The 21,790-nt window shown below is 41.8% G+C and overlaps 1 protein-coding gene across 3 annotated transcripts in view; it reads left to right on the top strand.

Annotated features, from left to right (window-relative positions):
• LOC113405011 (calcium/calmodulin-dependent 3',5'-cyclic nucleotide phosphodiesterase 1C-like) overlaps nucleotides 1–21,790 on the top strand; it is a 423,587-nt gene that overhangs the window by 336,361 nt on the left and 65,436 nt on the right. For all 3 annotated transcript variants that reach the window (XM_026663542.1, XM_026663544.1, XM_026663543.1), the window contains exons 9-10: nucleotides 10,344–10,444; nucleotides 11,366–11,494. In XM_026663542.1, coding sequence (XP_026519327.1) covers nucleotides 10,344–10,444; nucleotides 11,366–11,494 — 230 coding nt within the window. The remainder of the gene's footprint in view (nucleotides 1–10,343; nucleotides 10,445–11,365; nucleotides 11,495–21,790) is intronic.

The raw sequence follows: 21,790 nt of genomic DNA, 5'->3' as shown, positions 1-21,790 counted from the left end.
TTAATCCAGCCCTCGAGGTCCCGCTGGGGAGCGGAGTCCGGGGCTTTCCCTGCTCCATGTGTGCTGTGGCTCTGCACGGCTCCCAGAAGCAGCGGCATGTCACTGCTCCTATGCATAGGGACAGCCAGAGGGCTCTGCACGTTGCCCCCGCCCCAAGTGCCGCCCCCACAGCTCCCATTGGCCAGGAACTGCGGCCAATGGGACATGCAGGGGCAGCACCTGTGGATGGGGCAGCATGCAGAGCTGCCTGGCCACGCCGCCGCTTAGGAGCCAGAGAGGGGACATGCCGCTGCTTCTGAGAGCTGCTTGAGGTAAGCGCCGCCCGGAGCCTGCACCCTGACCCCCTCCCACGCCCCATCCCTGATCCCCCTCCCACCCTCTGAACCCTTTGGTCCCAGCACAGAGCAACCTCCTGCACCCCAAGCCCTCATCCCCAACCCCACCCCAGAGCCTGCACCCCCAGCTGGAGCCCCCACCCTCCCCACACACCCCAACCCACTGCCCCAGCCCGGAGCCCCCACCTGCACCCTGAACTCCTCATTTCTGGTCCCACCCCAGAGCCCACACCCCTAGCTGGAGCCCTGACCCCCTCTCACACCCCAACCCTGAATTTCATGAGCATTCATGGCCCACCATACAATTTCAAAAATTTTTCATTGAAACAGTTTTCTGTCAGAACACGTTATTTGGAGGAAACTGAATTTTTTTGTTGTGAAGTTGTACTTATTTTGGAAAAGTTTTGTTTCAGAAAAAAATTGGAAAAAAGAAATGTCAAAAATGACAAAAAATGGGATGTTTTGACATTTTCAGAAAGAAAATGTTTGATTTTTGTTTTGTTTTGGAATGAGTCTGTTTTAAATTTACTTTTATTTATATGAAAATGCTTGGAATTGAAAAGAAACATTTCAAATTTATCAAAACAAAGTGTTTCAGTTGACCCAAAACAAAAACAAAAATTTAAATTTCGTTCAGTAAAATAGACATTTTGGTTTTTCTTCCCAATTTTGGATGGAACTGTTTTTTCTGAAAGCTTGACATTTTTCATGGAAGGGAAAAATCCATTTTCCAACCCATGCTAATTAGTATACAATTGAATGAATTGGTTGCTGTTCCTGTGACTGGTATGTTGTTAAATGAAATTGTACTGTGCTTTATTTTTATTTAAATACGGTTCATTTACTGCTTTTTAGAAACAGCCTACTTAAACTGATACAATTGTGTTCGGCATTGACTCCTCCCATTGCAAGTATCCATGTAAAACTTTCGAATAAAAACCAAAAAAGCCTTGGATTTCAACTGAAAAGTATCTTTTACATAACATCCTTTGATTCTTCAGAGTTTATTATTAAAATTGTAATATTAGGAAGAAGATAAAGAAACTCCCAGTTGCAAATGACTTAGCATTATTAGGCCTGTTCTACACTAAAAAGTTAAGTGGACCCAGTTATGTCATTCAGGGGTATGAAAAATCCACACCCCTGAGCTACATAGTTAAACTGACCTAACCCCCGATGTAGACAACAGTAGGTAGGTGGTAGAATTCTTCTGTCAACCCAGCTACCACCTGTCGGGGAGGTGAATTGCCTATGCCAATGGAAAAACCCCACCCGTTAGTGTAGGGAGTGTTTACACTGAAGCACTATGGTGGCACAGCTGTCTATGTTCTGTTGTAGCTTTTGAAGTGTAGAAAAGCCCATAGTAATGCTTGCATCTTCCTCCTCTCTTGTTGGTAAGACTTTAGTCCTCCTTTTCCCTAGCTGATAAATCTTGGAGATGATGATAGTTTCTGAGATTGCAACAGGGAGACCTAAAGAAATAGTAAATCTCCTGTGCTGACTGTTAATAAAAGTTTCAGTACAAACATAATGCCTGATTCTAGTCTCACTCCTACCAGTTACTTCTGATTTCACTAAAGTAACTGAGATAAGATTCAGACCCACAACTAACTCCTACAAACCAGTCTAATATTCCTAACTGTTTCACTGCAGATATTTAGCATGTAGGTTAAAGAAAACCCACTGAAGGACATAATTACTAAGGATATTAAAGCCATGTTTAATATGAATTGCGTTATGATGGTGAATCAATTGATTTCCTTTCCTCAAACAGCATAAGGATGGCACTCTTCCTACTTCCTACAGTGCAGTTCTGCTCAGAAAAGTGACTGTGTAAAAATGGCTCCTACTTATTCAACAGACCTACTGCCCATGTGTTTTCAGGGTCATATTTGTTACTTTACTATTTTTTGGCATGTTAGTACCGTAGCACCATCACAACCATAGGAGAGTGAGCTGCGTTCTTTTCTAGCTCATGCATCACCAACAGAACTCTGTAATTTCCACATTCTGCTCTCTATTACTGACCCCACTGAAGACAGCAGGGCTATGCAGGTGTGGTAAAAGGCAGAATTTGAAGGATATGATATAACCACAGAATCTGGCCTGTTGAATCCTCATACTGATGACCAGGACCATCACCTTGTGTGGTGAAGGGGCTTGCGTGTTCCAATGATCCTCAGAGCTAAGTTGTCAGGAGCTTCATGTTCCTGGTAGGGTCTCCCAAGGCAAACAGGTATGAGGGGGTGTTACAGACAAAGCACGGTCCAATCCCCCAAGTCCTCAACGGTGGATCAGTCCTCAGATCTCTACGGCTGTGAAAGTGGATGAAAGCTGCAGCAAGTGGAGATCTCCAGTTGTCTCGGACTTTCCCTGTCACTTGGCCCTAGATCTCCAACTTGTCATGACCGTGTGGTTGCTATAGGCACACCACGTTAAAAGCTTCCCCACATTAAAATAAATCACGCGCAGGCTTCTACCACGGGGAATAACACCTTTCCAACCTTCCAAGCCCTGCAACAACGGACTAGTGGAGACGGGGACAGGATTAGTGAATCTGGCAGTCCCTAGCCATGAATCTGCACGTAGGTGGTGATAGTTAAATGGTCATCTGGCACCTGGACTGAGACGGGGTGCAATTTGGCAGCTACTATTGTGACTGAGCAGTCCTCTTTAGGATCCCTTCTGCTCACCCCACATGGAGAGAAGTCTAGAAAAGGTGCCCTAAACCTGGGCTGTCTCATACACTTCTGGCTGGATTACCACGTCTACTGGGATCATTCTGCCTGCGATCAAAGCTATAAAAAGACAGTGACTTTTGCTACATGGAATGTTCTCACCCTGATGGATAACAAAGATAATGTACAGCTGGAAAGAAGAACTGCTATCGTTGCCAGGGAACTTGCGAGATATAACATCGACGTCGCTGCCCTGAGTGAGACAAGGTGCCCAGATGAAGGTCAACTGAGAGAAGAAGGTGGTGGTTACACTTCTTTCTGGCAAGGAAAATCTCCAGAGGACAGGCGCATTCATGGTGTCAGTTTTGCAATTAGGTATAAGTTTGTCAGTCAGCTTACAGAATTTCCTGTAGGAATCAATGAACGTCTTATGACTCTTCGTCTTGAGCTCAGCAACAACCAGTCTGCTGCTGTCATCAGTGCGTATGCCCCAACGCTTGATTCTGTTGAGGATATCAAGGAACAATTCTATACAGATCTTGACAGAGTCTTGATCAACATTCCCATGGAGGACAAGATCATTCTCCTCGGAGATTTTAACGCTAGAGTTGGGCAGGAGTCAGATCTCTGGAATGGCACTATCAGAAAAGAAGGAGTAGGAAAGGCTAATTCCAGTGCCTTCCTCATCCTGAGCAAATGTGTAGAACATGGCTTGATCATCACAAACACCCTCTTTAGACAAAGTGAGAAGTATAAGACCACCTGGAGACACTCTCACTCCAGGCATTGACACCTTCTTGACTATGTTATTGTTAGAGGAGAAACACGTTGCCCTTGAAGCTGAAAAGAGAGAGAAGGAAGGAAAAAGAAATAACTTTTTCCCAGCAGGCCACTGGCCTGCCACAAAATGTCTGTACTTCCTGCAGGTGGATTTGCAGTTCCAGGATCGGACTCCTGAGTCATCTCAGAACCCATATGTAAATCCGTGGTAGAGATCGTCCTCGAAATCGAGGAATCGTCCTCGAAATCGAGGGATCGCCAATCATTGATGACGGTACATAATACAGCACAACTTGGAGACATGGCAGTTAGAAAAAAGTATCTTTTTATTTTTGAACTGAACAAACTGGATGTGAAGTCCGCTGAGAGAAAATAACTCTGGAACCCCACAATGACATTTTTTCCAGGGGTAGATTAACTAACGGCTTGATCCCGCTTCAGTGGACATCAGTGGGAAAACTTCTGTTGACTTGGATAGAATTAAGATCTGACCTTTATAGTTCTTGTTCTTGCTCTCCTGAGAGTAGGTCATGAGTCAGCTAATAACAGATTTTTTTTTATGGGTTTTTATCAGCAAGTCTGTTAACTTCAGCATTGTTAGCTAGCTCTCCTAGGCATCTTTTGTTTTTAGAAGAAATATTTATGCTACTTATAGGGACAGAGAATGGATTTGGGTTTTCAGCTATTAAACAGAATGGTGCATAGAGATTAATACTGAGCTCCTGAATTTCATCTTCATATTTTTGGTGCCTTTGTTTTTGGCTTACAGATTTGTGTGTGTGTGTTTTACAGTAAATTGTTCAATATCCAGATCAATTTATTTTAAATGTTTTGCTTGAGTAGCCTCAATGCCCTTGAGGTTGTTGACTTGCTTTTGACAATAACACTAATAGTAAGGCTGCAAGCCACTCCTTTGGGGGAAGGCAGAGGGGAAACAGACATACATAACAGATGTACAATGACCCTATAAAAATATATATAGGTTCTATTTCCTTCCTCATGTTATCATCCAGCTCAGAATCTAAAAATAATTTTCTGAATGAGCCTTAGTGATTACAAATTAGATTATAACAAATTGGTGCCAAATGTTGACCTTGGGAATGTGCACGTGAGCAGTGTTTATTTCAATGGGAGTCCTGTGTGTGCACCGTAGGGCAGAGCTTGGTGTTATTTATTTTGATGACTACTACTAATATACAGGGCTGCCAAATCCAGCAATCTTTGCTGATTTTTTTGTCTTTAGTCAAATTCCTTTGGATTTCAGTGATAATTATTGGCTTCAGTGGAACGCTTGCGGTGCAGAGGCGGGGCAGGGGCGGGGCCCGGGGTGGGGTGGGAGGTCGAGCACCCACCGGGCAGAGGGGAAGTCAGCGCCTATGCAGGACCTCCAAGTGAAGTCTGTAGGGCTTTCTGGTGAGCAAATAATACAAGGTCAGGCTTATGCCTAGTGAATAACGACCATGTCTTCACTAATATAATCCAAATAAAATGATACGGCCTTAGGAATTGCCATGCTGGATAGTTCAATAGTTCAGAATCCTGTCTTTGAGAGTGGCCAGCTCCAGCTGCCCGAGAGGACTCTGCACATTTCTGTAATAGGCAATTGTGGAAGCTTGTGCTTAACCCAGACACTTAGTGGTTGGTATGAGGGTTTACATCCCTTAATGTCATTATTCTGTTTAGTTCTACTGAGAATATTCTTGTTGTTCACATTAGTATCTAAACCTTTTAAAAATCTGGTCATGACCTTAGTAATATCCCACGGAAGTATTATTCATTGCGTAAAAAAGTATTATAATCAGTTTTAAATGTGAGCCTTTAGTTTCATCTGGTGACCTCTTGTCCTAATATTATGGGGGGAAAGTAAAAAGGAGCCTGATTCATCTTCTCTATCCCAGTCATTATTTCATAGACTTCCATCATGTCCCCCGTTATTTATTTTCTCTTTAAACTATGTAGTCCTAATACCTTCCATCTCCTCTCAGACCAAGATCTTTTCATACCTCTAATCCAGTGGTTCCCAACCTTTTTCATCTGGCGGGTGCCAGACGACAAGCCACGGAGGACTGTGGCGGCGGACGAACATCTGCCGAAATGCCGCCGACAAGTGGCAACGTCAATAGGCGTCGCCGCCGAAATGCTGCCGACAAGCAGCGTCATCCAGAGGCGTCGCTGCCGAAAATCGGCGGCGTTTCGGCGGCGACGCCTCTGGATGACGCTGCTCTGCGACATTTTGGTGGATGCTCATCCGCTGGCCAGTACGCGGGTGCACTTAGACGCCCCGGTGGGCGCCATGGCGCCCACGGGCACTGCATTGGGGACCCCTGCTCTAATCATTCTTCCTGCACTTCTATAAACCTTTTATATATCTTTATTAGGTGGCGCGATCAGAAACGAACACAGTATTCTAGGTGAAGAGCTGCCATCAGTATATATAAAGGCAGTATAATATTTTCAGTATTATCGTAATTTTGAGGTACAAAGTTAATAGTGGATTTTTTTAATGTTTATATTTCAGGGAATAAATACTCAAGCACACAACTTAGAAACATTTTTAAGAGTGGCACTGCATAGATATCTGTAAAACATTATTTTTCTCTCATTCTTCCTTTCTTTGATTAACTCTGTTGTTCAAGTGTGACTCAATTATTTTTTCTCCTTTATGAATATTATCTGATTAATCTTGATAATTATTGAGAATTACTGTGTGATCTCTTTGTGCAATCACAGTTATATGCAAACCGTAAATGATGAGAGCGCTTCCTGTACTTTTGTAATTCTTGATAATGGCACATTTCATAGAGCAGAGCTGTAAAACTGCTGAAGTGTAGGATTTCTCTGACATTTGTGTTTGAACCAAATGGGGGGAAAAACCTGCTGGCTTTTATGGTTAATAAGCAGATCATCATGATTATATGAGCTCTGAAACTGATAACTTCTTTGGAATGAATGAACACAAACCCTGAGAAAAGGAATAAGCTAATTATCTCCATCTCTCTCTTCTTTGTGTCATTTTCCTGTGTTTCCTGGCAATGCATTCCACTCACTTTTGCATTGGGAAGCTCATCTAGTCCTTTCTTGTTCTCACTCCCTATGCACACAGTGAGTCTTTTGTTTAGACTCTAGTGGCTCTTCTTAGTAGTTAATTCTTCATGTTTATTATGCCTTTGTGAGTGACAGCCATGCCTCATTTCCCTTTCTTTGTTCACAGTTTGGGATCCAATGCTCATTCTTTGATTCATTTCTTTCTTTCCATCATCTTTGAAGAGTTTGTTCTGGATCATTTTTGTCACCCCTTCAGAAATGAAAAACATTCACATTTCCTTGCTCTCTCCCTGCTCCTGCTTCCCCTCACATGGGAGAGCCCTGCTGCTTTCTCAATCATTCTTAATGGCTTTGTTCTTTAAAGCTAGCCCCATTCTGCAAGATGAAGTCCATCATAGCCTAGTAAAAGGTAATATCCCCACTTGGATGGAGATTTCATCTGTTAAATGCAGGCTGCCTGGCGTCTTCTTTATTTTCTTTCTTATGGTTCTAGTTGAAGTGGGGACTGAAAACTTTTGATCATTTACTAGAGGTTTCATTTTTTCCGCTTTATTCACAGAGCTATTATAACTATACGTTATTTACACTGAATTTTATTTGTCATCCACTGTTCTTCTGTAGTAACCCTAGTCTGTGTTTTCTGTGGGCGTTCTCAATAAACAGCATTTTACTCCTGTCCTCAGTAGCCTTCCTCCCCATTTCAAGACCCTGCATTGTGCTGACCTTGTTTGACCATCGAGGGCCTGATGGGACTTCAAGCCTGCTTAATGACTCTCCAGCTACATCAGAGTAGTAACAGAGCTGAGAGAAGGAACTCCAGGAGCTGAGCAAACTGCCTCCATTTGGGAAATGAAAGACCAGGTCTGGAGAATTGAAGTATGGGTCTATTGTATGCTACTTCCTAGAGAACCAGCAGTCTGGCCATCCCTGATGTAATTTAACGTTATCAGAATTATGTTAAGAACATAATACCGGCCATACTGGGTCAGACCGAGGGTCCATCTAGCCCAGTATCCTGTCTTCTGACAGTAGCCAATGCCAGGTGCTTAAGAAGGAGTGAACAGAACAGGTAATCATCAAGTGATCCATCCTCTGTTGTCCATTCCCAGCTTCTGGCAAACAGAGGCTAGGGACGCTATTCCTGCCCATCCTGGCTACTAGCCATTGATGGACCTATCCTCCATGTTGCTTGAAGACTGAAGTCATCTTCCTTGTCAATAGTAAATGCTGTTTATCCTCAGGACAGACAACATAGAGACAACGAAAGCTTCACCACCATCAACGTTCTCCAACTCTCTTCTAATTCTGGAGGGAACATGGGTAGGGATAAGAGAGTAGTTCAGTCTCCATGCCTGTTCACACATTGTCCATCTGAATAAAACTGCCAACAGGAACTACTGGGATGATCAGGGGAACAGACTGCCTATCTTCTGAGAGGAGACTGGAAGAGCTTGGTAGACTGGATAAGAAGGCTGAGAAGGGATATGATTGCTCTCTGTAAATACCAGAGAGACTGAAGAGCTATTCAAGCAAAAGGACAATATTGGCATAAGAACTAATGGATATAAACTGGCTATGAACAAATTCAAGCTGGAAATTAGAATGTTTCTAACCATCATAGGAGTGAGGTTCTGGAACAGCCCAGTAGTTGTGGGGGCAAACAACTTAATTAGCTTTAAGCGGAAGCTGGACACATTTATGAGTGTAACTGTATGATGATATTACTTGTTATGTTTGGGGGCAGGGCTCAGCAGCCCTGGGGCTCACTTCTGGTTTGTGTCTTATTTTCCTAAAGCTCATGCTTCAGGGTTTCAGCCAGCCACCTGCAGGGGTCAGGAAGGGATTTTTTTCTCCCCCAAATGTATGCTAGGACTTTTTTTTTTAATGTTCTTTCTGTGAAGCATCAGGGATGGCCACAGCTGGAGATGGGACATTGAGTGGGGAGGGCCAGGGCACTGAGGTGGAACCAAGCATTTTCTCTCTCAAGTGCTTGGCTGGCTGGTTCCATCTCACATGCTCGGGATCTAACTGATCACCATATGTGGGGTTGGGAAGGAATTTTTCCCCCAGTCAAATTTGCAGTGACCACTGGGTTTTTTTGCCTTTTTCGGCAGTGTGTGGGTACCGGTCACTTGCCAGGATTATCTGGGTGTATCTCATTTCATCATTTCCCTGTCATTACAGTGGTCTTGGGCACTGGTGCATCTCGGTCCCTTCTAGTCTGTGCCTGTGGCACATCATAGTCTAATCTCTCATTGGCTGTAATATTTTGCTCTAATTTGGGTTGTTGGGTTTAGTGTGCGGGTGCTGGATGGTGCTGGTGGCCTGTGATCTACAGGAGATCAGACTAGATGATCAGGTGTTCCCTTCTAGTCTTAATCTCTATGAAAAAGGGTGCCAGTTCTGATGATGGTTTTTAGAGCTGGGCAAAATATTTTACTGCTGACATATTGTTTTTAGGATGAAATCTGACTTTGTACACCAGCCTTAGGACAGTAGAGACTGCAGAACTTGCCAGTGGGGGAGGGTCAGGATTACCACAGAGGGGGAGTGGTACAGGCACACAGGAGATGGCCAGCGGTGGGGGTGCTGTGAGTATGCAGAGGTGGAGGGATCACCCAACTTGAAGGGCCCCCAGAAGCTAGGGTTATCCCTGCTTCCAAGCTGCAGATTCATCTAATTGTATTAGTAGTATTGACAATATCTAGTGTTTTGTTTTCAGTATATTATGCAAACACTAACTACTTTAATCCTAATGGCACTCCTGGAGGGTAGGTGCATGTTGTTAGGTGGGGAGACTGAGGCACAGAATGATTAATTGATTTAAGCACTTCAAAAAATGGGACTTGGGCTCCTACATCATTTAGGTGCTTTTGAAAATGTTATCCCATGACTTTCTGAATATTTTTCAATTAATTATAAGTAAACAACTAGAATTACATTTTTGTGATGCTATATTCTTGCTTTAATATTGCAGGTGTTTGCCTTTTTGTCAATACACACAATTCAGTAATTCACAAAGGGTCTCCTAGTCATTGGGAATTAGCAAGATCCTAGTGTATTTTAGGCTTGTAACATCACTATTCTAGGCAAACATAGCTGATTGCATTTGTATTTTATATTGTGTATATATTTGTGTATTTTATATTGTGTGTATCTTTGCACATGCTCCCTTTCTTGAGCTTGCATCTTTTTTTTTTTGCTCGTATTTCTTTTAAAGAAAGTAAATGTTCTCCTCCCCTTGCTTCAGCCTTTTTAGTGTCAAAAAAATTTAAAATATTTTGCCAGAGTTTCATTTATTTAGATCCACCTTGAGGAAAAACAGTGGTTCAGCTTTCATGTAGGAGCTGGAGAAGTTTGCTTTGGAACAGCTGACAGGCTGTAGGGAAAGGTCAATGATGTGCAGTGTGTATTGTCAGCAAGAGAGAGCTTGCCTTAACAGATGAAAGCCTTAATGCTTGAGAAAATGACAGCTTATCTGATTGCTCTATAATCTCTTTTTCAGCACTGGCTGACAGAGCTGGAGATCTTTGCTATGATCTTCGCAGCTGCTGTCCATGACTATGAACACACTGGAACCACCAACAACTTTCACATTCAGACACGGTGAGGCCTTTGTAAATTACTTAAGGAAAGGAGGGAAGAATGCTCATTTTGTCTATACCTGACTCTTCTGGGACTCTTTTTTGTTTTGTGTTTTCTTTTAATATATAGAATAGGTTAAAGAATTGTAAGTGCAAGAAACTGAGATATACTATATTTTGTGATCATGAATATTTTCCATTCATTGGGACAAATTCCTCTGTTACACCAACATAAAGTTAGAGTAACTCCACTGACTTCAAATAGAATAACCTCAGATTTACACTGATGCCACTTAGAAGAGAATTTGGATGAATAACTCATATTTCATAAACCTGCCAGTTGCTAAATAAATGGTCAGCCATGCTCAGGGCTGGCCCACAACATTTTGGCACCTGAGGCGGGGAGCTCAAATGACGCCCCCATGTCCCCTCACTTGGGCCAAAACTTTCAAAGGTCTCAATTCTGCCTTCTTCCCGTTCTACTCTTCTCATGGTACTGCTCTGCTACCTACCCCAATAAAGGAGAACTAACAACTTAAAATGCCTTGTTCAAAAATTTTAAGTAACACTTAACTTTCACACAAAATAAGAGTTTTACCTTAGTAAGAATCGAGCAAAAGCCTCATCGTTTCACCCAATGACTGATATTTATGTAGTATTTAGCAGCCAAATGTCTCTCAGCACTCCTTTTAAATCTTTAATACAGTATTTGGGTGGGTCTTAAGTGCGAATGTGGTTTTGTGCAAGGCTTTTCCCCTGAGGTGAATTTCAACCATTCGTTTTAATGTTTTTCCCAGCTACATAGCAATGAATACAGCATTACACTTACTATAAAAATACCAATATATAGTCTGTAATTGTGAATCATAGTAATATTTCTGAATGCGAGACTGACACATTATGGAAAGAAACATAACTTTTTCTACGTTCTTTTCAATTCTAGGTCAGATTCAGCCATTCTGTACAATGACCGATCTGTGCTCGAAAATCACCATGTCAGTGCAGCCTATCGCCTTTTGCAAGATGACGAGGAGATGAACATTTTGTCTAACCTCTCAAAGGATGATTGGAGGTAAGAACAAGCAGTAAGGCCGTTTGGGGAAGTTACAACCGGGCCATTTGTAGTTCTTACATTTCTTTGAATAATAGTATCCATCAAAATATAATATACAGCTGTATTTTTATTACGAAGAGAAAAGATATTTAAAAATCTTTATCCTATTTTTACCCCTCTCATTTTCATCTGCTCTACTCTTAGGACTACATTCAGAAGTGATGTGTGAAGTTATTTAATTTGTAATGGAATCTATTCATTAGTCTCTCATAGATCTCCCTTCATCCACTTATCATTGTGTAGGTGAATATACGGGTGGCCTGATTTTCATTTACACAAAAACATAAATTACAGTTAAGCCCAGTCCGAGGCCCGTTTATACTGCCAGAACATTATAAATGAGTTTTAGTGTAAATGAGAATCAGGCCCACAGTGAATAAGTGGATTTAATAGACATGCCAAAAAGCCAGAAGAAGGTGTAATTTAAAACAGGCACTCCTGATGGAAATAATTTATTTGCAAAAATTGGCATTTTTTAAATAACCGATTATTCAAACTGAAAGAGGGCTTTCTATCTCCTTTTTAAATGAAATATCTGACATTTTAAAAATAACAATTATGCATAAAACATATATAATTACCTGGGCCGGACAGGAAGAATCTTAAATGAATTGTATTAATCAGAGTTCTTTCTCACTGGAGTGATAGCATCCCATCATGTGTTATTGCAGACAAACATATACTGGTTCATGTATGCATTCAAACTGAACAAAGTGCTGAGCACACTCAACTCTTATTGACTTCAATGGAAACTGAGGGCACTCAGCAGTATTTCTTCGGGCTCTGGTAAACTAGGTCAGGGAGGGAAAGTTCACCCTCTTCCTCCTCCCTTGGGTCTGTGTTCCGTACTCATCCAGTCTTCCCAGCACAGAAACCCTCATGACAGGTGGAGCCAGGGAGGGCAACAATGTACCCCTATCTGAGCACCCGGCCTAAACCCCAGAACCACATGTGGTTGGTTTCATTCAAAAGTCAGCACTATCGATCACAGTTGTCAACTTTCACGCAACAAGCTACAAGCCAAAAACTAGCCAACAAGCAACTCATAATCCAATTAAGCCAAAAAACAAGCCCAATTTCTGTGTTTTTTTTCCGTGGCTGTCTGGCTATGTCTGCTATGGCTGACCGGCTAAGTATGACAAGCCACTCAACATCTTGTGGATTCATAAACAGACAAAATCTGAGGAAAAAACACGTTAACACTCAGAAAGTGTCACAAGAATCTTGAAAAAGGAATAAAACCCAGTCTGTGGGTCATGGTATTAAAATCTAATTTACTTTTCAAGATCTAGGTTGTCTGTTTACTTTTTGCATTTCATTCACCTTGCACGGTGAAAAGGAGCTGGACGATTTCAGTTAACAGCATGAGGCTGTTGCGTTTAAATTCAGTATTGTAAGGGATTTTTTAAAATTTAAATGCAACTTGCTTTCACTCAAATTAGATATATAAGATATCAAGGAAAACAGATTTTTTAAATTGTAAACTTTCCCCTACAGTATATAAAATATAAACATAATTTCCTACAAACACACTGGGCCTATTTTTTCCTTGGCATAACCCAAGTGGTCATGGCACCTCAGTAGTGTTGGATTCATGCAGGTTGTGAAGTGCTTTGGCATGGAAGTTTCTGTACCTATGATGATGATATTTCAAGGAAGAGGGAAATTAAGGTCCCAGTTCAGCAAGGTACTAAAGCATGTATCTACATTGAAGTTAGTGGGACTACTTGGTGTTCAGAATTAAGGCTGTGTTTAAGTACCTTGCTGAAACTTAATGGGAGCTGATGAGGGAGAAGAGACAGTGAAAAAAAATTAAAGGAAGTTGTCCAAGCAGATTGGGGCCAAAATTAAAATTTTGCCTTAACTCCCCGCACCCCCTTTTGGGATGTACAAATCACAATGGAACAAATTCATCCCTACTGTAACTACACTGTCCTCAAATTTAAATGTGGGCCTATGGTACATGACCACTTGCTTGATTCTCTTCATTTCTTCCATTCTCCTCTCTCTCTTACCATCTTAATCCCCTCCTTCTTCCTCATAATATCATTTTAGGGACCACATCTTTCATCCCAATGCAGTTCACAACATGCAGTCATTGAAATGCTACAACCTCTTGGATGGAGGCCATCAGCTAACCACACAAGCAGAGCAAACTGTACAATCTTGTATTTGTGGGGGAGATAGTTTTGGCCAATGAAGAGTGTCATGGAAAGTCTTATCTCAAAGACCAACACACAGTACAAAACAAGGAAACTGGATTTATCTGTCTTAGAAAGATGAAGCACTGAGTCAACACTGGGAAATAATTCAGTCTCTAAACTGTTTGTGATAATAAATAAAATTCTACCTAGAGAACGAAATTAAATAAATAGCACTGTGATGTCCCTACCACCACTCCCTACACTCTTAATTTTAATGGGGAACTGTGCATTGCTTTGTCCATTAAATGAAAAGCAATAATTCATTCTGGGCTACAGTAAAAGGCCACGTGTCATTGGCTACAAAGTAGATTCTTAGCAGCTGATTTTGACCATATTCTTGGTAGTTTGAGCACAATCTTCAGAACAATAGTCTGAGTCTTGAAACTTTAAAACATTGTTGTTTGAGTAGAAGCTACCCCCTCCTCTTCATAGTGACAGAACTAGAACTGAGCAAAAAAAAATTGGGTGAACAGTTTATTCACTGGAAAAAAGCTATTTTGGTTGACCTGAAACTATTCATACATTTGATAAAAATTTGTCTAATCACTGGGCTAAAAGTTATAAGAGGGGCACCACCAGCACCTCCTGCTCTGTGAACCTAGGCCTTTAAAAACACCTGGAAACAACATTTCAGGTCAAACATGTTTTGTTTGTCCCAATGTGAACGCTCCCCCAGGGTACCCAGGGTTATGAGGCACCTCACCGCCACCTGCCTTTAGCGTAAAGGAGTCTTGTCTGTGCTTGCTGTGGATCGGCTCCCTGAAACCAGCAGCCTCTGGCAGCACAAGCACTGCCTTCCAGGCAGGTCTACAGGCCACATGCTTTGTACAGGTAGCAAAAGGCATGTACCCACCCCCGAGTCCTTGGAGCATTTCCTGCAGTGTCCAGTTCCTTCTCCACTGAACACTCAGAGTTACCAGGCCTGCTGTTCCCAAAGGACCAATATACACCAACTTGTAAGATTCAGCTCAGGACCTTCACTTTGCTTAATACCACAGCACTGAGATGTATTTATGGTGAAAGCAAGAATAAGTTTATTATCAAAGAACAGAGATCCTAGTAACAGTGAGTAAGAATATTGGAAACAAATGGTTACATATAAAACAAAATCATAACAAGCTTTCTAGAGACTAAACTTGACTAACAGGTTAACCTCCTGTCGAAAGAAAATGATTACATCCAAAGTTGTCTCCAGCATGTTCAACCAAGCCTGGCTGAGACCCCTTTTTCATGAAGCAAAATCACTGTCCTTTTACTTCCTCAGTGAAAAGTGACCGGGCGTCATCTTTGTCTCCCAAATACAGCAACAATGGAGCAAACCTTTGATATACAGCTCCAGATAGGGTTTTCTCTCTCCCCTCTTCCCTTTCCCACACCACTCCTTTTCTCTTCCTGTTAATTTCTTTCTGAAGTCCCTGCAATCCTTCATTTGCATTTGGTGATAGGAGACCCATTGTGAATGAGACAATATAAACATCCATTGTTTGACAGAAAACCTGGTTTTCACGTTTGCTGGTGACCAGTCCCTAGACATAGCTTAATGGGATTAAACTGGGGTGGAGGGCGGATAATTTCCATCCAAGAATATTAAAGGAACTGGCACATGAAATTGCAAGCCCAATAGCAAGCCTAATGAATTTGTAAACTCAGGGGTCATACTCTACGACTAGAGAATTGCTAATATAGTTCTTATTTTTAAGAAAGGAAAAAAATACAGGCCTGTTAGTTTGACCTCAATTGTATGCAAGGTCTTGGAACAAATTTTGAAAGAGGAAGTAGTTAAGGACATAGAGGTAAACAGTAATTGGGATAAAATACAGCATGGTTTTACAAAAGGTAGATTGTGCCAGACCAACCTGATCTCCTCTTTGAGACGATAATTGATTTTTTAGACAAAGGAAATGCAGTAGATCTAATCTATCTGGATTTTAGTAAGGCATTTGATACAGTTCCACATGGGAAATTATTAGTTAAATTGGAGAAGATGAGGATTAATATGAGAATTGAAAGGTGGATAAGGAACTGGTTAAAGGGCAGACTACAACATGTCATATTGAAAGGTGAACTGTCAGGCTGGAGGGAAGTTACTAGTGGATCAGTTTGGGGACTAATCTTATTTAACATTTTTATTAGGGACCCTGTCACAAAAAGTGGAAGTGTGCTAATAAAATTTGCGGATGACACAAAGTTTGGAGGCATTGCCAATATAGAGGAGAACTGGAATATCTGGACAATCTTGAAAATTGGAGTAATAGAAATGGGATGAAATTTAATAGTGTGAAGTACAAGGTCAGGCATTTAGGGATTAACAACAAGGATTTTTGCTATGAACTGGGGATTTATCAGTTGGAAGTGACAGAGGAGGGGAAATACCTGGGTGTATTGGTTGATCACAGGATGACTAGACTGTCAATGTGATGCAGCCATAAAAAAGGCTAATGCAGTCCTAAGATGCATCAGGCAAGGTATTTCCAGTAGAGATAGGGAAGTGTTAGTACCATTGTACAAGGCACCACTCATTTGGAATACAGTGTCTCCCATGTTTAAGAAAGATGAATTCAAACTGGAACAGGTGCAGAGAAGGGCTATGAGGATGATCTAAGGGATGGAAAACCTGCCTTATGAGAAGAGACTCAAAGAGCTTGGCTTGTTTAGTCTAACCAAAAGAAGGCTGAGGGGAGATATGATTGCTCTCTATAAATATATCAGAGGGATAAATACCAAAGCAGGGAGAGGAATTATTTGAGTTAAGCCCCAATGTTGACACAAGAACAAATGGATATAAACTGGCCATCAACAAGTTTAGGCTTGAAATTAGATGAAGGTTTTTAACCATCAGAGGAGTGAAATTCTGGAACAGCTTCCAAGGGGAGCAGTGGGGGCAAAAAACCTAACTTGTTTCAAGAATGAGCTTGATAAGTTTACGGAAGGGATGGTATGATGAGACTGCCTGCAATGGCATGTAGTCCATCTGTGACTGCTAGCAGCAAATATCTCCAACGGTCTGGCGATGAGACAGTAGATGGGGAGGGCTCTTGAGTTACTACAGATAATTCTTTCCTAGTATCTGGCTGGTGGGGCTTGCCGCCATGCTCAGGGTCTAAGTGATCACCATAGTTGGGGTCAGGTAGGAATTTCCCCCCGGGTCAGATTGGCAGAGATGCTGGGGGGTGGGGTCATCTTCCTCTGCAGCATGGGGTCACTTGCAGGTTTAAACTAGTATAAATGGTGGATTCTCTGTAACTTGAAGTCTTTAAATCATTATTTGTGGTCTTCAGTAACTCAGACAGAGGCTTAGGTCTATTACAGGAGTTGGGTGTGTGAGATTTTGTGGCCTGCAATGTGCAGGAGGTCAGACTAGATGACCACGATGGTCCCGTCTGGCCTTTGAGTCTATGACTGTAAGAATACATTTTCAGTATATATACATAGCATCCATCCATCCATTTCACAATGATGTTCATGACCAAAGTGACACAGGCTTCAAGACATCGCCTGACACTCTTTGGTAAACTAGAATGTACATGCCACACCCAAGAGATTCCTTATAACCTCTCTGCACTCCCTTTCCAGTTGGTATTGAGAAGTTCTAAGGTGTTACCCAGACTTTGATTCACCAAAAATGTTTGGAATTTTTTTGAATTTGGTTTGACCTGAATTGAATTTTTATTTATTTTTCAGAACTGCCAGTGAACTGAAAAATCAGTATTTGCCCAGCTCTAGTCAGAATGCATGTTCCTTGGTATACTCATTTATGTTTGAAGATTCTAAGAGTAACACATCTCCTTTAAGAAATACATTATCTGGTTTAGTTAGGTTTGAAGCTTTTCCAGATTGCTTAATTTTCCTTCTTCTTCATTAGGGCCTTATTTTGTAGCTGCTGCACATGAAGCTGCTGCAGAATAATGGCCATTGTTCGGATGTACCATAAGGCCAACATTTTGAAATGCAGCTTCTGATTTTGGGTGCCTCCATCTTAGAGTGTCTAACCTGAAACACCTGGGGCCTGTTCCAGAGGTGCTGAGAACTCACAGCCATAGATGGGGTCAACAGGAATTTAAGATACTAAAAAAAAAAAAAAAAAAAAAATCAGGCCCAAAGTATCTCAATCTGGGCAATAAAAATCCAAGGCCCTTTAGATCAGAAGGTATTCTTGAAAATTTTAGCCTAACCAGTTTTAAAGATTTATCACATCCAAATTTGGGTTTATTTATTCATTTTGAGTTATCTGATAATTTGAATATCCCCTACAGCAATAGGTCCGGGTGCTGATTCTGGACAAGACTCAGGCATGCGCTAAAGTGCCTTTTCTGAACAGAGGTCACATTAAGATTTAAGACTGCAATAGAAAAAGTGAAGACAGACTTGGGAAATGTGTCTGTCTGTGCATATGGGTTTTATCAATTTTATGGTGTTTAATCTTTCTAGTCTGGGAATGTGTTTTCAGAGAAGGTTCTTCTATCCAACCAGCACAGCAGACCTCTTTGTGGCTTTTGCATGTGCGGGGAGAGCAGATGAGCCCAGAAGAGGTCTGCTGGGGGATCAGGGAGAAAAGAGCTTAGTCCTTAATTTAATTTTCAGCACTTTTTCTCTTTCACATTAAAGAACTCTACTGCTTCTTAAATATTTGAAAAGTTGATAGGTTGCTTCATCTGACAAATCCCATTTACTAAAGTAGTCAACAGGTAAATTATAAAACTGAAACTAAAACAGATCGCACTGAATTAAGAAAATAAATTGCAAAGAGAACAGATGCTTTCCAAGATACTGTTATGGATCTCTTTTCTGGCACTGTATTTCTCTGCTAATAATTTCCATGCAGTTTACTGAAATAGAGCATATTTAGTACAAGCCCTTACTGGCAAGTACAGGATTAAAAAGGCATCTGGAAAATGTTGAGCTCTTCAGCTCCTATCAGTGTACAGCTCAGGAAATAGTGTCTAATGAAGGTTTTCATAAACCATTGTTAGCAGACATGGAGTTGTGATCCAACAGTTGGGATGTGATCTCTCATACCATATAATGCCGTGTGTGTTACTGATGTTTTGTTATTGCAGGTCAGTTATGCCTTTTTGTAGGCTGGTTGAAACTTTTAGGGATGCATTTGCGAAGGTTCAAGATGAAAAATTTGCCTACACATAATCTTCATTTGTGCATGTAACAGACAGGCATTTGCAAAAGCAATTATATATTTTTCTTGTCCAAATCCGGTATTTGTATGCGTGCAGTGCGCAAGCATGCACATTTTTGTGAGTAATGCCAGCCTTTGAAAATGTTGCCTTTAAGGCAATGTTGTTCCTTCCTTTATTATTCTCCATGAGAATAAAAAAGTGAGACCCACAATCCATGGCTTATACATAATTTTCTGCTATGCACAAAAATGCATGCATTTGACTGAAGTGGAATGGACAAAGCACTATGCTGTTGGCAACAATCCTGCTATTGGGCCCCCGGGTATGGACTAGATGGCCTCAATAGGCCTTTTCCACTCCAATTTCTGTGACTTTATGGGGATTTAATTCTTTCAGTAGGGCACAGCATAATTTGGGGTGGGGCTAAGGAGAAAAACTGCTTGGAACAAAACATCAAAAAATATTATGCAACATTTCATGAAGTGAACATCCTCAGGGCAGTTGTCCTAAAGAGCAGGTTAAAGTGATCTCCAGCTGGAACAATGCAAGAGATTTTAAAGAATTTATGTCTGTAAATTAAAGCAGACCGGAGATCAATGATCCCAGCCTACTGATAGAACTACAGTACACCTGTGACTCATGAATGCATAATTAATTAGTCCAGGTACAGTAATCAGTGGTAAAGATAGCATAGAAGTATTACCATATTACTTACAAAAATGTATAGGATTTTTATCCCATGGTGGAAACATTGCAGCGTTGATTCTGCCCTCGATGTTTATACCAAAATATTCATGTGTAGTCTTCCCCTGCTGGTGGAAAGTCCATCTGGAGATGCTGGGAAGCATATTCAAATGCCTGCCACAGCAGCCAGAAAAATGGTCAGGGTGTGTGGCCAGGGCACCCATGAGGTGTGCTGATTCAGTGTGTCCACGGGGCTGTCTCCATTGGTGGGACTCCCGTGGAAAGCCAGCTCCAAGGTAGAGCTGCTCTTCTCCAACAAGAACCCCTCTGGGACAGCAGTAATGCAAATACCATGTGCCCTCCCCCTGGAGTACAGCAGCCCTTGACAGCTCTGTGGAGGAGAAAGGGGCTTTGCAAATTGCAGTTGCCTGTCCCAGCAGGATGAATCAATCCCCTGATGTATTGGAAGATTAGATTAGAATTCAGGGTGGAGCCATGTCCCTATGAAAAGATCATAGGGAAATACATTTTTTTTTAAATGGTCTGTTTCTGGTGAATATGAGCCCAATTTCCAAATGAAGTGGGCCTTTCCAATCAAAAACCTGCAAGAAGTTGTATTTTCACACATTTTCAATTCAAAAATATTTCTAATTCCATCTAAAGCACTTTTATGGCCCTCACTATTGTATTCAAGCATCTCAATCTTTAAGCAGGGAATTACATCAAAATTGCTAAACAAATCTGAGGACATACTCACAGACCACGACACTGAAAATAAAAAGAAGATTGTATATATGATAGACCAGAAAGTTTTGATGGTTTAAAGTTCTGAAAAAACCACATTGACTTCTAAGGGATTTCAATCTGATCCTTCCCAAGTAGGATTTTTTTTAAACTATTCATTCATGTATTCATTGTGGAATAGTTTGGAGTAGTAATATCAGGAGCACAATGTGCTACACTTGAACAGAAAAGTTGTTTTGAAAAAAAAAAGTGCTATGGGGTGGCTAGGGTTAGAGTTAAACACTCACAACTTAATGATATTTCTCCGTCTGTCTAACGTGATAACACTGCGTCCAGTCCCAAAATTTCAGAGAATGTTCATTGCATTGAAGGGCCAGAACCCTATTGATTTGGTGGGAAAATCTGAAAACCAAAAGGCAGAAATAGGGGAACACATGAACCTCCCGCCAGCTCTTTAGTATAGCTACAGCCTCAAGCACCTCTGCTATTGCCTATTGATCCAACCAGTGCTTAATTTGTAATGAAAGAGGTGCCGGGGCTCAAGCTGGACGGCCAGAGAGTGGCAGCTGCTGGCACTGAAGGCAGTGCTGCCGCCAGTAGCAGTGCAGAAGTAAGGGTGGCATGGTATGGTGATGTCTCTGCTCATCCTGCCTATGGAATTTAACATGTTGACTCTCAGAATGACTTATCTCCTAGATAGAAAGAAGAGGGTGTAAGGGCATAGGGGTGGGGAGAATGGGCACATGGAATCCTTGGCAGCGGGACAAGTGGGGGACCTGGTATGGGGAGTGGGAAGAAGGGGGGCACACAGAACCCTAGCATGGAGGGTAAAGTGGGAATTGAGGGAAAGGAATAATGAGGATTCCCACTAATCCCCTGGCATGGGGAGCAGGGGGATGGGGCATGCAGAACTCCTGTGCGTGGGAAGAATGAGAGACCCTACTGTGAGGGAGGTGGCAATGAGGGGTGCACAGAGCTCCTGCCTTGGGCAGGAATGGGGGACCCTGCAATGGAGGGCTGGGTGAATGGGGGGAGCACACAGAGCCCCTGCCATGGAGGAAAATGAAAGGTATGGGAGAAGTGGGAATGGGGATGCTCAGAGCTGTTGTATGGAGGGGAGAATGGAGGAGCCTGAAATGAGGATGGAAAATGGGGGGTACACAGAGACCCTGGCAAGGAAGATAATTAGGGGGAGAGGGTTCAGGAAGTCCAGAAAAAGAGGGGGATGGAGTTGGGGGGGAGGGGGGCAGAGGGATGCAAGGATCCCCAGTGTGTGCAATAAGTTCAGTTTGCACAAACTGAAGTTAACATACATGAACTTTCCATACCAGTATTAAGACATCTACACAAGCCATTTAGTTTTTCTAACTAATCTATTTTAAAACTGATTTAGAAGGTAAGTCGATACACGGTTGTGTTTCAAAATTCACTTGCTCCTGCCAGGGCATGCACACTATTTGAACAGCCTGCGTGCTTCCTTTTAAGAGCCT

Source organism: Terrapene carolina, unplaced genomic scaffold (assembly GCF_002925995.2).
Source record: "Terrapene carolina triunguis isolate 2854851 unplaced genomic scaffold, T_m_triunguis-2.0 Scaffold33723, whole genome shotgun sequence".
NCBI classification, from domain to species: Eukaryota; Metazoa; Chordata; order Testudines; family Emydidae; genus Terrapene; species Terrapene triunguis.
This window is presented reverse-complemented; position numbering and strand designations above follow the sequence as displayed.